Raw genomic sequence first — 14249 nt, 5'->3', positions numbered from 1 at the left:
TGTCTGTCGTTCTAGTCCAGGGCAGTCATCATGTCGAGCATCTCCAGAACCGCAAACCTTCTTCTGCGCTCTAGCAAGGCTTCTTTGCTGCGCCCTCGCGCCCTCAACCCCGTCCAACATGTGTTTGGCAACAACAAACTAGCTGCTCGTGGGCTGGCTAGTGCCTTCGAGCGTACTAAGCCTCACGTTAACATTGGTAAAAAACAATTTTTCATTTGCAGACTGGCGTCTTCCACTGACAATCTTGTATAGGTACCATTGGACACGTCGATCACGGCAAGGTAGCTCCAAAACTTCCCTTTATGCTTCCGACCTTCCCGCGCCTGTCTGTACATTGCTCACACATTCCTTAGACCACCTTGACCGCCGCTATCACCAAGCACCAGTCGGCGAAGGGCCTTGCCAACTTCCTTGAATATGGTGCCATTGACAAGGCTCCTGAGGAGCGCAAGCGTGGTATCACCATCTCCACTGCTCACATTGAGTTCTCGACGGACTCCCGACACTACGCCCACGTCGACTGCCCTGGTCACGCCGATTACATCAAGAACATGATTACTGGTGCTGCTAACATGGACGGCGCTATTGTCGTCGTTGCTGCCTCCGACGGTCAGATGTAGGTGGAACATTTTGGGAGATATGTGGTAAAACGCATCGCTTACGTTTCCTCGAATAGGCCCCAGACTCGTGAGCATTTGCTGCTCGCCCGCCAGGTTGGTGTCCAGAAGATCGTTGTCTTCGTCAACAAAGTCGATGCTATCGATGACCCGGAGATGCTGGAACTTGTCGAGCTCGAGATGCGTGAGCTGCTGAGCAGCTACGGTTTCGAGGGTGAAGAGACTCCGATCATTTTCGGTTCCGCTCTCTGTGCTCTCGAAGGACGCCGTGACGATATCGGTAAAGACAGAATTGAGCAGCTTATGAACGCTGTTGACACCTGGATCCCCACTCCTCAGCGTGACCTCGACAAACCTTTCTTGATGTCTGTCGAGGAAGTGTTCTCTATCGCCGGCCGTGGTACCGTGGCTTCTGGTCGTGTCGAGCGTGGTATTTTGAAGAAGGACTCTGAGGTTGAGATCGTCGGAGGCTCTTTCGAACCCAAGAAGACCAAAGTCACCGACATTGAAACCTTCAAGAAGAGCTGTGATGAGTCGCGTGCTGGTGACAACTCTGGTCTCCTCCTGCGTGGTATCCGACGTGAAGACGTCAAGCGTGGTATGGTCATTGCTGTTCCCGGCAGCACCAAGGCTCACGACAAGTTCCTCGTCTCCATGTACGTCCTGACCGAGGCGGAGGGTGGCCGTCGTACTGGCTTCGGTGCCAACTACCGTCCCCAAGTCTTCATCCGTACTGCAGGTAAGTTCCCGCGCACGGTGTCCAGATCTTCCGGGAGATTAGAGATATATGCTAACGATTCATCAGACGAGGCTGCTGACCTCAGCTTCCCTGACGGCGACCAATCTCGCAGAGTTATGCCTGGTGACAACGTCGAGATGGTCCTGAAGACCCACCACCCTGTTGCTGCTGAGGCTGGTCAACGCTTCAACATTCGTGAGGGTGGCCGGACTGTCGCTACTGGTCTGATCACACGTGTCATGACCGAGTAAAGGGCTGGTTCGCAGATAACCACGAGGCATGACCGACTGACTGGCTGCTCTGTATTATAAGAAAAAATATACTTTCAGTGTCCTTTTGTCGCACCTTCTTGCAGCGCGGGAAACGGCAAAGGTATCTATCAGGAAGGTTTGCGCGGGCGTTTTTTGAGTCATGTCATGTAACTTTATTGTATTGAAAGCATGTAGCTGGATTTTGTTATATCTCTCCTCCTCTCTTCCATGTCCTTGATATGAATAAACGATGTCTATGGATGCATTGAGAATCTAGTTCCAAGTAGGTGTCTTTTGGTAATATCTTTCTAAGAAGATCCATCGAAAACGCACAGTCATATCTAAAGAACCGCGGTCGTCGCGCTGGGTTTCAATTTCTGTGGAAGATTTCTTCGAACTATCTAATACCTGTGTACAGCGGCAACTGTCATATGTCGGTTTCGTCTGAAAGAAATCGTGCGAAGTGGCGAGACTCACTAAGTGTACTGATGGCGATGCAACTTCCTAGAGGGTGACACCAACGCTAGGCCAAAAAAGGGGCTTATGGTCCCGCCCTCGAGCTTGCACTCAAGCGGTGATGGCCCCCCCAGTGACGAGTGACGAGTGCCCCTTCTGGCCACAGCATCATAACACCGGCCGACCACCAACGAGCCTCTTACCTCGGGGCTTAGGCTGTTTGATCATCGCACATGAGCCCGCGCCGGAGAGTCTTGTGATTCTCGGGTCCATTCGTCTTTGTTTTTGATTCCCTTGCATGGATATTTACATCATCTGCAATCACCTATCCCACAAGCCAACATCGCTCTCATTACAACTCGCCACGGTCTCCGCATCTTGACGATTCCCCAGCCACTGCTCAGTGGTCTGTGGTACTCTGTCGCACCATCTTAATTTTTGCAACAACGAAAATCTCGACTTTGTCCAAGGAATTGACAGCGTCTCCGTTATATCCTTCATCTCCCGACGGCTGACTTCGTAGTATACTGTTCACCATGGCGACCAATGGTCATTTCGCCACGATTGGCGTCGACAATGACAAGACAGCGTACGAACATGGTGTGCAAGTCATAGACGAGAATAAGGAGTTCAAGTACGTATCTTCGTCATGCTCTTGACCGACTCAGCTGTTTGATTCAATGTCTATTTGACATGGTGAGAGCGCGAGTGGTGGAGTTAATCAGCTAACGGTCCGTACCTCACAGTCCCAATATTTCCAAGTATCTGAGCCTCGAAAATGTCACTCCTGCTGGTTTCAACTATCATCTCATTTCCGTCTTTGGCTCGCAGTCGACTGGCAAGTCCACGCTGCTGAACCATCTCTTCGGCACGCACTTCTCGGTCATGTCCGATTCGGAGCGACGCCAGACAACCAAGGGTATCTGGATGTCGAAGAACAAGAAAGAAGGAGAGGCCACAGTGGACCCAACCCTGCGCATGGCGGATAACATCCTCGTCATGGATGTTGAAGGTACGGATGGTCGTGAGAGAGGAGAAGACCAGGACTTTGAGCGCAAAAGTGCTCTGTTCGCCCTTGCTACGAGTGAGGTGCTTATTGTGAATATATGGGAACACCAGGTCGGTCTGTACCAGGGTGCGAATATGGGTCTGTTAAAGACAGTCTTCGAAGTCAATTTGCAACTGTTCCTGAAGGACAAGAAGTATGTGTTCTACTCATAGGCCCAGTCGACCTGACCCGATCGTCCAAACCCATGCGACTATCTACTGATTCCTTTGTTAATGCAGCACCACACACCGATCACTTCTCTTCTTTGTGATTCGTGATTTTGTCGGCGCAACACCCCTCAAAAATCTACAGAAGACATTGATGGAGGACATGGCTCGCCTCTGGGAGTCTATTTCGAAGCCTCCTGGCCTTGAAAGCTCCAGTGTTCATGATTATTTCGATTTCCAATTCTATGGACTGCCTCACAAAAGCTACCAACCCGAGCAATTTGTGGCCGAGACAAAGAAGCTTAGCTTGCGATTCCGCGAAGGCCAAAGAGACCCCAGTATGGATGCCCGCAGAGGCGAGTTCTCTGAGGGAGGAGTCTTCCTTCCGGAATATCATCGACGGATCCCCGCAGATGGGTTTTCGCGATATGCAGAGGGTATTTGGGACCAGATCGTGAATAACAAGGATCTCGACCTGCCTACGCAACAGGAGCTACTTGCACAATTCCGCTGCGACGAGATCTTGAGAGAAGTGATGATAGCTTTTGATGAAGCCATTGTCCCATTTGAGGAGAAGCAGTCACAATCTGCGCGTCTTGGTGAGCCGGAGGTACTTGGCGGTTTGGGTGCTGCGATGCGATCATCACGGGCCAAAGCTGTCAAGAACTTCGAGACAGAAGCCAGCAGGTATCATAAAGGTGTCTACCAGCGCAAGCGGGCAGAGCTTGAAAGCAAAGTCGATACCCGTCTGAAAGCTCTTCTACAAGGTCAACTTAATGCCGCGCACAAGTCGGGTATTAACGAGTTCAGTGAGGCAGTTTCCTCCTCTGTGAAGTCAGGCCAAAAGCAGGGTACAGGTTACGACTTTGCTGAAATTGTCAATGAAGAAGTGAAGAAAGCCATAGCCAAGTTTGAAGATGTGGCGCGCTCAACTGTGGTGGAAGGCACCACTTGGAGTGACTATAAGCAAGAACTGGCCTTGTATGAAAAGGAACTAGCGGACGTTAGCGGAAGATTACGCAGAGAGGAGATGCGTCGTTTGGCCAATCGCGTTGAAAGATGGGTTCAGTCCCGTCTGGGAGAGTCGGTCGGGCTTGAGTTCAACGCTTTGGGATCTGGACGCGCAGGAGGAGGTGCTCCGGAGACAGGGGAGAAGCCTCTGGAGAAGGCTTTCTGGGATCGTGTGTGGAACGTTTTCGTGGAGACGGTGCTTGATGCCGAGCGTAGGTTCACAGACCGCGCCAGCAGCTTCGATGCCAGTTTGGAGGAAGTGGATGTCGGTCTCTGGAGGCTCCGGAGGAAGTCTTGGGGTGTCTTGCGCGCCAAGATCGATGAAGAGATGACAGAAGGCAATCTTTTGCTGAAACTGCGTGAGAACTTTGAGGACAAATTCCGTTACGATGATGCTGGGGTACCCAGGATCTGGCGACCGACCGATGATATTGAAGGCATCTATACCCGTGCGCGCGAATCAACACTGACTTTGATCCCCCTCCTTTCGCGCTTCCGCCTGGCAGAGACGTCGGCCCCGCCCCCTCTTGATCGCTGGATAGGCCACACTCCAAGCTCTGCCACTCCAGCAGATGAGGAAGATTTACCGCCCATCGGCGGTGTTGATGAGGAAGAGGGCAAGAGTCTGGATGAAGAGATGATGATTCTCAGCGAGGCTAAGCGTCAAGAGCTCACTGTCAGATTCAAGAAAGCTGCGGACGGAGTTTATGTTGAGGCTAAGCGAAGTGCTATTGGCGGCATGACTCAGGTGCCTCTGTACTTCTACGGTCTTCTCCTTGCTCTGGGTTGGAACGAGATCATCGCAGGTAAGTATTCTATGGTGAAACTTCCAACCGAAATCAATTGGGCTGATGGATTGACAATTCTTTAGTGCTTCGTAATCCTGCCTATTTCTTCCTTCTGTTTGTCTGTGCCGTGGGGGCCTATGTCACATATCAGCTGAACCTCTGGGGGCCGATAATTAAGATGACCGAAGCCGCTTCCAGCCAGGCGCTGGTGGAGGGCAAGAAGCGACTGCGCGAGTTTCTTGAGTCTTCGGATACCGGGCGGCAGGCCATTGCCATGTCGGCTGGTTCGGGGCGCTCTGGCGAGCAATACGAGCTGTCCGATCTAAGTAAGAAGGGCAAAGCAAGAACGTCAGCCGATGAAGACATGGATGACCTTTGAATATGATATTCTGTATATTTAGGGTGTAACTGCCATTAGGGTGAGGTTTCTGTTCGAATACATAATTATCCAGGGATCCCCAGAGAGTCCGGTTAATGACACTTGTTTTCCTTCGTTGAACTTTCCATTCTCATGCATCTTCGAGTTATTATATCCCGTTCTTAGAGGCAGGCATTGTCATTGACTGTTCGTACCATAAGCGGCATTTGTGGGGGAATGATCGCATCCCCCCTCAGAACGGAGTTGCTCCGATACTGTGCCAGACTCACTACCACTGCCAGGTTTTGCTTTCCTTGGTCTCATTCTGAATAGTTGAAACCATCCAGCAAGACTCAGCCGATCTCTTTTTCAGCAAGCTCTTGTCCGAATGAACAAAATCATCAGCACCAATTAATTACGGTACTTGCGCTCTCGAAACCAATCCCGCACATCTATCTATACAGCCGAAGTTGCTCTGAGCTCCGTTACCTTTTACGCGCCATGTCAGGAATCAGCGAACTACCCGAAAGATATGATGATCTTCCTGACAAGCGACGGTTCTGGCCCGCACCAGCAGGAACCGCAGAGGAAGGATTGGGAATGCTCCGGCTCTTGACGCCGGAGATTGTGGCCGACGCGGCGCGGACACAGATCCAGACGGGAGAGCGCGTTTGCTTGAACTGGGATTTAGAGAAGCTGGATCCTCCTGGTATGTGCTAGAGACCTCCCCCGCAGGACCATGGACATGTACAGAGCCACGCCGTCTGTAGTTCAGTTCTGACGTCAGATCTTGTTACTTACACATTTGCCAGGATTCGGCCGCAAAGCGTTCGAACACAGGGTTCAATGGGTTGCTCTGGGTGCCGCTTTCGATGATGAGTATCATTTCAACCCGCAACAATCCTCTCAATGGGACGGATTCCGGCATCACAACGCTCCTGCGCCAACCTCCGAAAATGCGGACCGGAAGCTGTTCTACGGCGGCACCACCGCTGAGGAGATTCAGGATCCAAACAGTAACCGCATTGGGATCGGGTACTGGGCGAAGAAAGGCATCGCCGGCCGCGGCGTGCTCATCGATTACCTATCCTGGGCGGAGAAGAAGGGGATTAGTGTTGACGCGCTGAGCCAGCATGTAGTATCATTAGACGATGTGCTGGCCATCGCGCGTGAATGCAAGATCGAGTTCAAGAAAGGCGACATCTTCTTCCTTCGCGTTGGTCTAACCAGAACGTGGGATGCAATGGACGCACAACAGAAGAAGGAGTATAGCCAGCAGTCCACGCCCAAGCATGCGGGGATCGAGCAGAGTGAGCGTGTACTGCGCTTCGTGTGGGACAATCACTTTGCAGCTGTGGCTTCAGACGCGGTCAGCTTCGAGGTGTATCCACCTTTGAACCCTGAGTACGATCTACATCATCGTCTGCTGGCTGGGTGGGGGATTCCGATTGGGGAAATGTTTGACTTGGAGGATTTGGCGGAGACATGTAAGAGGTTGGGTAGGTGGACGTTCTTCGTGTCGAGTAGTCCGCTGAACTGTGCTCGGGGTGTTTCGAGTCCCCCTAATTGCATGGCAATTTTCTGATTCATTGCCATTGGAGCACTTGAATATCTAATTTTCTTGGACGTCCAGTAATATTAAAGACATTGTGAAGCACAATTGCACAAATGTCGTTCCACGGCTTATCTGTCATGGATGCTATCTAATCCCACGTGATTGTTATCGACACCTCGGCTCCCAACATTTTGGTCGATTCAACAAAGTCACCGTCGCTCCTCGAGTTTCCGCAGATCCGTAAGACGTACTTTGCACTCATTTGAATACATTGCATAATGATAGTCACTCCTTCGGTTTCCCTGAAACGCGTGCTCTAATCAATCTGGCATTGATATATCACGTCAATCTTACTCGGCCATCCGCATGTTGCAGTCATTTACTTCATTCCATATCTAATACACCCTCACCAGCTAAACTTCCTTCGAAGATAATTCTATTATAATTCATTCTCCTTGATTGCTTCATTAAAACTATCATGGCGAACGCTCTGTCATCTTTGCGCCCCGAAAGCGTGCGCGAGCTGCTCTCAGCCATCTCACCCCTAATCTCATGGAAGGCGCTAGCTCTGCTGCTAGCAATCATTAACTTGAAGAACATGCCGCTCATTTGGCACGTAAGTACTCCAGATTACTCTTGACCTTATTGGAGAGTCGGTCTGACTCAAGTAGGCCCGTATTCTATATCACTTTTGGGGAAACATACGATGGCGTGTCCAGGATCCCTATTTTCCCAAGGGGACACCACTAGTCACTCACAGCGGGAAGCCGACGCATCCGGTATTCGTGTCGTACGGCATCTCATCCAGAGCACCAATTCTGGAGACGGATTACAATCAGCACAAGTCCAACAGCACGTACTTCTCCGACCTGGACGTGGCCCGCACGGCCCTGGTGACCCGTCTATACAGCCCCGGAGCTTCAATCGTGAGCAAGGAGCTCGACGCAGAGCTCCTAAAAGCCAGTCATCGGGACGGCACGAAGCCCCCCAAGCGCAAGGGCATTTATGTAGCCCTGGGCTCGGTCTACTGCAGCTTCAAGCGCGAGATCAAGCCCTTTGAATTGTACGAGATGGAGACCAAGGTTATCGCCTGGGACCAGAAGTGGATGTACGTTATGACGTTCTTTTTCCGGCCTGCGAGCCGGAAAGGCGGCGAGAAGACGCTCTTCGCGACTGCTCTGAGCAAGTACGTCGTCAAGAAGGGACGGCTGACCGTGCCGCCGGAGAGAGTCCTGCGGGCCAGTGGCTTCCTGCCTCCGCGGCCGGAGGGTTCTGCCGCACCTGAGGTGACTACCTCGGCTGAGGCATCGGGCATGGGGACACCGGTCAACGGAGAGGGCCTTACGGCTAGTGCTTCGGGGGTAGACGGGTCTTTAGTGCGGGAAGTGCTGAAGTTGCGGGAGGAGGACATGCCGGAACCGAAATCGCTGGAGGCGGAAAAGAAGAGCAACACTGCGTCGTGGGACTCGAATGAGTGGACATGGGAGCGGATTGAGCAGGAACGGCTGCGTGGGTTGAAAGTCATAGAAGGATATTCAACGATGGATGCTAAGCTGTACGAAGAGTGGCAGCGTTAGCAGGTGTATGAGCTAATGGGGGCGGTGGTATCGTTCTTTTTCTGGCTTACTAGATATTTATTCATGTTATATAGGTTGGACTTGGCGCTAACGAGAATTAGATATTACATTAGCTTATAGACGGCAACTCACAGAAACTATACAACCATATGTGCGATTAGGCCCAGTTGCCTGACATCCAAGTGTTATTGATGAGATTCGAATCCAGTGTCACATCACAGTCCATAATGAAGATATCGTTTCGGTCGCCAGATAAACCTCACTTGCGAAAACTCAACGACAAGGCAGGCTCATCGATTTCATAGGTGCCGATCTCTCCTCTAATGACAGTACTTTGCCCGCATGTTCTGAGCATCTAGTGACCACCCATAACAATCTATTGAGGACCTCTTCACTGGATAACACGTACAGGGTTTATCCTTAGGACACTGCGTGTTCAAACACTTTTGCGCTGTGGCCTGGGTAACTCGGAGTGTGGCAGACACATTTGAGATCGCTGTATTTGCACTGCGGAGCCTTATCGAGACATGCTCTCTCTACATTCTCAATCAGTACGATTGTTTTCTGGGGAACATGTCTGGAACATACCAGACAGGGTAGTATGCTTTTGCATTGGCCAGCGACGAGCGTTACCAGCACGGCGAGCGGAAGAGCAATTCAGTTCAGACGAGATATGTTGGGGAGGGGGTACTTGGTTGAAAGGAGAAGAAGGAAACAGCGGTTTATCTGCTCTTTCTTGCGCTGACCATCGAATTTATAGTAGCGTCCTGGTCCTGATCGTCTAATATTGTTGGAGTAGTTCAACCAAATACCCTCTGTTTAGGGTTAGTAAATACGGTTAGGGTGCGTACGTGTAAATGGGCTCAGCAATATTCCTTCAGAAGTTTAACGGTAACTTTTACTATTGATCTAACCATGCGTGTTGTTGATATCGTGTGACCTCTGGTTCAGTATGTCTTCAAGGAAAGGTAGTGTTTGTGTAGCTACTATCCGCAACTTCAAAAGCTCTCAACGATGTTTCCTAATCTTATATTAGCGCAGCACATGCTTATATACAACTGACACCCTATGCCGAGCTGCATCACACTGCATGAGATCACCTCCAGCGCTCACCGCTGAGACCCTTACAGCCATGTTTTAGTCTACAGATCCCTGAGGATCACCCTCAGGGGTAATATTGTGTCTTGTTGATCTCCCGAATCGATTAGGGTTATGTCCAGGTGTCCCTTGTCAAATCCAGCCTTATCTACCCTGATCAGCGGATCCTTCACAATAGATACCCGTCGATATAGAAATACCTTGAAGAGCCGGCGGACTAAAAGTCTTGACTCATTACAATTGTTAATAAGCAGGACTGTATCATGCCGCAGCTTCCTGGAAAATTGTATGGCCATGCATCGCAGAGGATTATATTAGAAGCACGGATAGACCCCATCATTTCCCTTATATCGCCTGGCCTTTATCCGTTCCTAAAAAGGAAGAAGTTAAGGGCCATAGAAGAAAGCTCCTAGGCATTTACTAAAGTTTATAACAATAGTTACTTCAAGGCGATCCCATTGGATGTATATTCTATCATACTTTACCCCAGTAGCTAGAACGCAGCTCTATGTCCTTGTGTCCTTACATTGGGGAGCCTTATCACGATGGCTAGACCTATTAGACCCTTGGAGGAGTGGCTTGCCGCTTGCGCGAATGAATGGTGGCACCACTACGCTAGAGACATGAGATCGATGTTTTATTGAGAATGCAGGAACGTAGTTCCGCCAGAACTTTAAGTATTTTATCCTTCAACTTCCTTTTTGAGATAAGGAGACCGACCAGCTGGTAGATTTCAGCTCACCTCAACCTGTTGGGCTCTGTTCTTAGCAATTGCCCTCACACCGGTGGAGGTTTGGGATACCTGAGCCTGCTCGGTCTCCGTTGCTCTGGATCAAACTATATTGTGTAACGGTAGAAAGAGCAGGCGCTAGAGTTGGGTATACTGTGTAGGTAGTTCTCTGCGATGTATTCAAGGGCTCGCGTGGAACTTGCTGTAAGAATGAATGAGCGATGCGCCGTTGGACACGTTCCTGAAAATTGGAACTGTCTGCCACCATCAGCCGATGTACGTCTTTAGAAACCTCTTCTCCAACCAGTCGGTCAAGCCGGCCGTATTGATGAAAAGGGTCGCGTCTATTGGGGGTAGTGTAAGCCCAATGACACTGTGTGGCAAGGCATGCGCAAGCACAGAGGCCTCGCCACGGGGTCCAAAAATGAGATTAATCAATGTTGTGTTCCTTAGAACACTTTCAGAGATTAAACTGAAAAGAACAGATACTACACTTGATCTAAGCCAAAAGGCAAAGAGAGCTGAAGAAGAAAAGAAAAAAAAGTCTAAAGAGACGGGGGGTGGAAGGAATATTTATATTAAAGGCGTGGTGGTCCGTGCGACGCTAGCGGCACTCGCTCGCTTATTCTTTTGTGCCTCAGGTTGATTGGTAGATATGGTTTGCCTCAGGTACTCCATATTTGTTTTGCTATTGGCTGTTTGACAGTCTATACCTCTTAATCTCGGAGGCTACCTGGTCTATCCTCTATATGCTTCACCCTTCGGCAAATCAACATAACCGTACAGGTTCATAGTAGCCGCGCCTTCTCGCATCTTCTGACCCCATTCACCTAGGTGCTTCATGAACATTTCCACGTTCTTGTCATCGCTCAAGTCGATCGGCTGCTCATCCTTGCCCACTTGCTTCATTTGCGTACCCGCCGCAACGCTGGTAACTCCGAAATCCTGCTGATCAATCTTTGGATTGATGGCTGCGAGCACTTTGCCATCCAGGATGTCACGTGGCAAACGGATCTCCTGGCACGCTGGTCGAGCGAGTCCAACGCCATCCACCGTCTCCAAGGCGCCCACCATCCCGGACGCTGTACGCAAGCCACCGGTCACATAGCTCTTCGTCTTGCTCAGAACCGGCGTAATTAGGGATGCGAATTCCAAAAAGAACGACTCCCGCTGCTTGGTGGACTCCCTCTTGTGGCTGAACGCAAGAGACTCATACGTGCCTCCTGACAACTCGACAAAATCAAACTCATTCTCCTCCAGAATCTGGCACAGCTCGCGCGCTTCTTCCGCGGTGAAACCTCCAGCTTGGAACTCAACCGAGTTGATCTTGATGCCCAAAATGAAACCAGTCGAAGCAGGTAGCTCCTTCCGAATAGACTGCGCGATCTCCACAATCAGCTGCGCGCGGTTCTCCAGACTCCCGCCGTACTCATCGGTGCGGCGATTCGTCGTCTGCGACAGGAACTGTGCGAGGAGGTACCCATGCGCGCCGTGCAACTGGATACCATCATAGCCAGCCTTGTGCAGGTACACAGCGGCATGCGTCCACCGCCGGATGAAGTCCTGGATCTCGTCCTTGGACGCAGCGTGCGGCTTGGCGAATCGCATCCCCATGATCTCTTTGTCGAGCTGAACATCGCTGGCGGAGACGGGGTTGGGCTGGAGCCTTTCCTCTGTTTGCCGGCCTGGATGACTGACCTGGCCGATAACCAGGCTGCCGTGTTTCTTGGCTTGCGAGGCCAGCTCGCGGAAGGCGTCGAAACGTTCCCCGTGGAAGGGATTCTCCAGGTCGATAATGGGGTTTCCGGGGGCTTCCAGCTGGTCGTAAGCGATCATGATGTTACCAGTAGATATGAGTCCGTAACCGCCTTCACCCCATCGCTTGTAGAGATTGATCAACTCCCGGCTGGGGATACCCCGTGCCTTGAGATCGGTGGGTGACCAGGAGGACATCCGCTCGGTCATGGCGGCTTTGTAGAACCGGTTGGGTGCCGTGCGTTTGCTAATTGTGAATTGTAATGGCTTGCCCAGCGGGGCGACATCGACGGGAGCTGAGTGGTATCTAGAAGCCATCTTGTTCTATCCGTGGTAAGAGATTGTAGGATTTTAGGGTTGATAATTTGACCAAGTGTGGTAGTGTACTTGGCAATATTTACACAGAGGGATTGCCCTACATTGGTCCATACTATATATACATCGCAATCACAGACAAAGCTGCATTGCTCAAAAATCTACTTCAGAAATTGGCTCGGGATTTGCATCCTTTCGCCGTTGATGCCAGGACCTGCTTGTGCCTGGATAACATCAACATGACATCACAGCCTCGACAGGAGCCAAGATGAAAAATTGTCTCCAGAATTTTCCTCTTGATTCATATACCTCTTATCAGTCATTACAAATCAAAGAACATTTGTAATTGTCTTGACATTTCACCATATAGCTTGTTGTACAATGATGCGGACGGTGGGTTGAGTACGGAGTATCCGGGTTCTTACAGGAGATGGGCGACGGTGGCGAGGAGCCGAGGTTTGCCGTCCACAGACCTCCATTCAACTCCTGATTCATTCGGTAGTGTAAAATGTTATCCTCGCATCAGGGAGTCGTAACTTGTGTTAATTAGTGAAAACCGCTGATCATAGCAGATACAAGTCCTTGTCGACTCGCCGTCGCCTGGACCTTTTCATTATCAGTTCCGCTTTGCGTTCAGCCCACGTTTCAATCTGGAGCTCATCAGCAGTCTGTACGCTCAATGTCGGACAACAGATTCCTACGTTGGTGAACTTGGACAACAGCCATGCAATGACTGTCAAGAGTAACAATATACCGCCAACGAGCGGGTACCATCTCCAGGATGGATCATCTTTCAGTAAATCCACGTTCATTCCGAACAGAGTCTGCGAGGATTAGACAGCTACAGCAGGGCAATGTCTGATAACTTACGGATGCGAACGTAAGAGGGAGAAAGACGAACTGTCACCAGTCAATGAATAGAACACAGGAGGGCCGGCTGATTGGCCACACGTACAGTAATCCAGCTGATCCGCTTCAGACTCGTTGCCAAGCTGGTCGACCGATGCGCTTCGTTGATAGAGACCCAGGCGAACTCCTACCCGGACCAAAGCATTAGTTCTGATGCTGGAAGTGAAAGGGCTGATATAACTTGCTATCTGTAATAGATCTCGCATGGTCTGTTCTAGTTTATCCACTTGATTTTGGATGTCTCGCTCCGCGGCGTCGATGGTCTGATGCATTTGCTCACTGAACCGACGAGTTTCGCTGTAGCGTTGATATTGTGAGACAAAGTGACGCGCCTGGGTGAGCTGTTCCTCCAGCGTCCCTTGAAGTCGGGTCCACTGTTGCATATTCTCGGCAACTGCGTCGATCAAGAGGTCATCTTTGCCTCGAGCGGTCAGTTGATGGGAGCGCTAGCTTGTCAGCGTCGTTTCTTAAGAGTGTACGGCTCATCGAATGGAGAACACGAATATACATACAAGGCGACTCAGAACACTTCTGGCGTCTCGACAGAAATTCATCCAGTCTTCTCTCCATGTCTGCATGAATAGCTGAATGAACTCCAAGTCATTCTTGGGAACCCAGCCGAACGGCAGATTACTGAAGTAATGTATGGCTTTCGGAGGGACTTCGAGGACAGCCCATTCAATTGTTCGGAAGGTACCATTCTCATAGCTGGGGAAGTTCCCCTCGTTGTGACCGCCAGGAAATGTATGAGACATTGTTAGATTCATTTGAATGGACAAGGTAAATGTCCTGCAGGGGCTTTTGTTCCCCAAAGAGAACCTCAGCTCGTTTGGCGAATGCCCTATCTGCAGGTAAGTTTTCCACAGTTGATTCTC

At 50.6% G+C, this 14249-nt stretch overlaps 6 protein-coding genes across 6 annotated transcripts; 4 read left to right on the top strand and 2 right to left on the bottom strand.

The window, feature by feature from the left end:
- Nucleotides 1-30: 30 nt before the first annotated feature.
- On the top strand, nt 31-1607 carry NFIA_013340 (translation elongation factor Tu; the record flags this gene model as incomplete). The annotated part of the gene is made up of 5 exons (XM_001264541.1): nt 31-196; nt 253-281; nt 354-616; nt 677-1356; nt 1423-1607. The coding sequence occupies 5 exons, from the start codon at nt 31-33 to the stop codon at nt 1605-1607; spliced, it is 1323 nt and encodes a 440-aa protein (XP_001264542.1).
- Nucleotides 1608-2599: 992 nt separating this feature from the next.
- On the top strand, nt 2600-5456 carry sey1 (dynamin-like GTPase SEY1; the record flags this gene model as incomplete). Its single annotated transcript, XM_001264540.1, has 4 exons — nt 2600-2697; nt 2810-3265; nt 3351-5095; nt 5161-5456. The coding sequence occupies 4 exons, from the start codon at nt 2600-2602 to the stop codon at nt 5454-5456; spliced, it is 2595 nt and encodes an 864-aa protein (XP_001264541.1).
- Nucleotides 5457-5936: 480 nt separating this feature from the next.
- On the top strand, nt 5937-7020 carry NFIA_013320 (uncharacterized protein; the record flags this gene model as incomplete). Its single annotated transcript, XM_001264539.1, has 2 exons — nt 5937-6144; nt 6248-7020. 2 exons carry the CDS (start codon nt 5937-5939, stop codon nt 7018-7020), a joined length of 981 nt encoding a protein of 326 aa, XP_001264540.1.
- A 448-nt stretch (nt 7021-7468) lies between these two features.
- NFIA_013310 (acyl-CoA thioesterase) lies at nt 7469-8567 on the top strand (the record flags this gene model as incomplete). The annotated part of the gene is made up of 2 exons (XM_001264538.1): nt 7469-7606; nt 7710-8567. The coding sequence occupies 2 exons, from the start codon at nt 7469-7471 to the stop codon at nt 8565-8567; spliced, it is 996 nt and encodes a 331-aa protein (XP_001264539.1).
- Nucleotides 8568-11133: 2566 nt separating this feature from the next.
- NFIA_013300 (NADH:flavin oxidoreductase/NADH oxidase family protein) lies at nt 11134-12468 on the bottom strand (the record flags this gene model as incomplete). Its single annotated transcript, XM_001264537.1, has 1 exon — nt 11134-12468. The coding sequence occupies one exon, from the start codon at nt 12466-12468 to the stop codon at nt 11134-11136; it is 1335 nt and encodes a 444-aa protein (XP_001264538.1).
- An 838-nt stretch (nt 12469-13306) lies between these two features.
- Nucleotides 13307-14129, bottom strand: NFIA_013290 (uncharacterized protein; the record flags this gene model as incomplete). Its single annotated transcript, XM_001264536.1, has 3 exons — nt 13307-13365; nt 13421-13820; nt 13887-14129. The coding sequence occupies 3 exons, from the start codon at nt 14127-14129 to the stop codon at nt 13307-13309; spliced, it is 702 nt and encodes a 233-aa protein (XP_001264537.1).
- Nucleotides 14130-14249: the final 120 nt, after the last annotated feature.

Source organism: Aspergillus fischeri, genomic scaffold, assembly GCF_000149645.3.
Source record: "Aspergillus fischeri NRRL 181 1099437636249 genomic scaffold, whole genome shotgun sequence".
Lineage (NCBI taxonomy): Eukaryota > Fungi > Ascomycota > Eurotiomycetes > Eurotiales > Aspergillaceae > Aspergillus > Aspergillus fischeri.
This window is presented reverse-complemented; position numbering and strand designations above follow the sequence as displayed.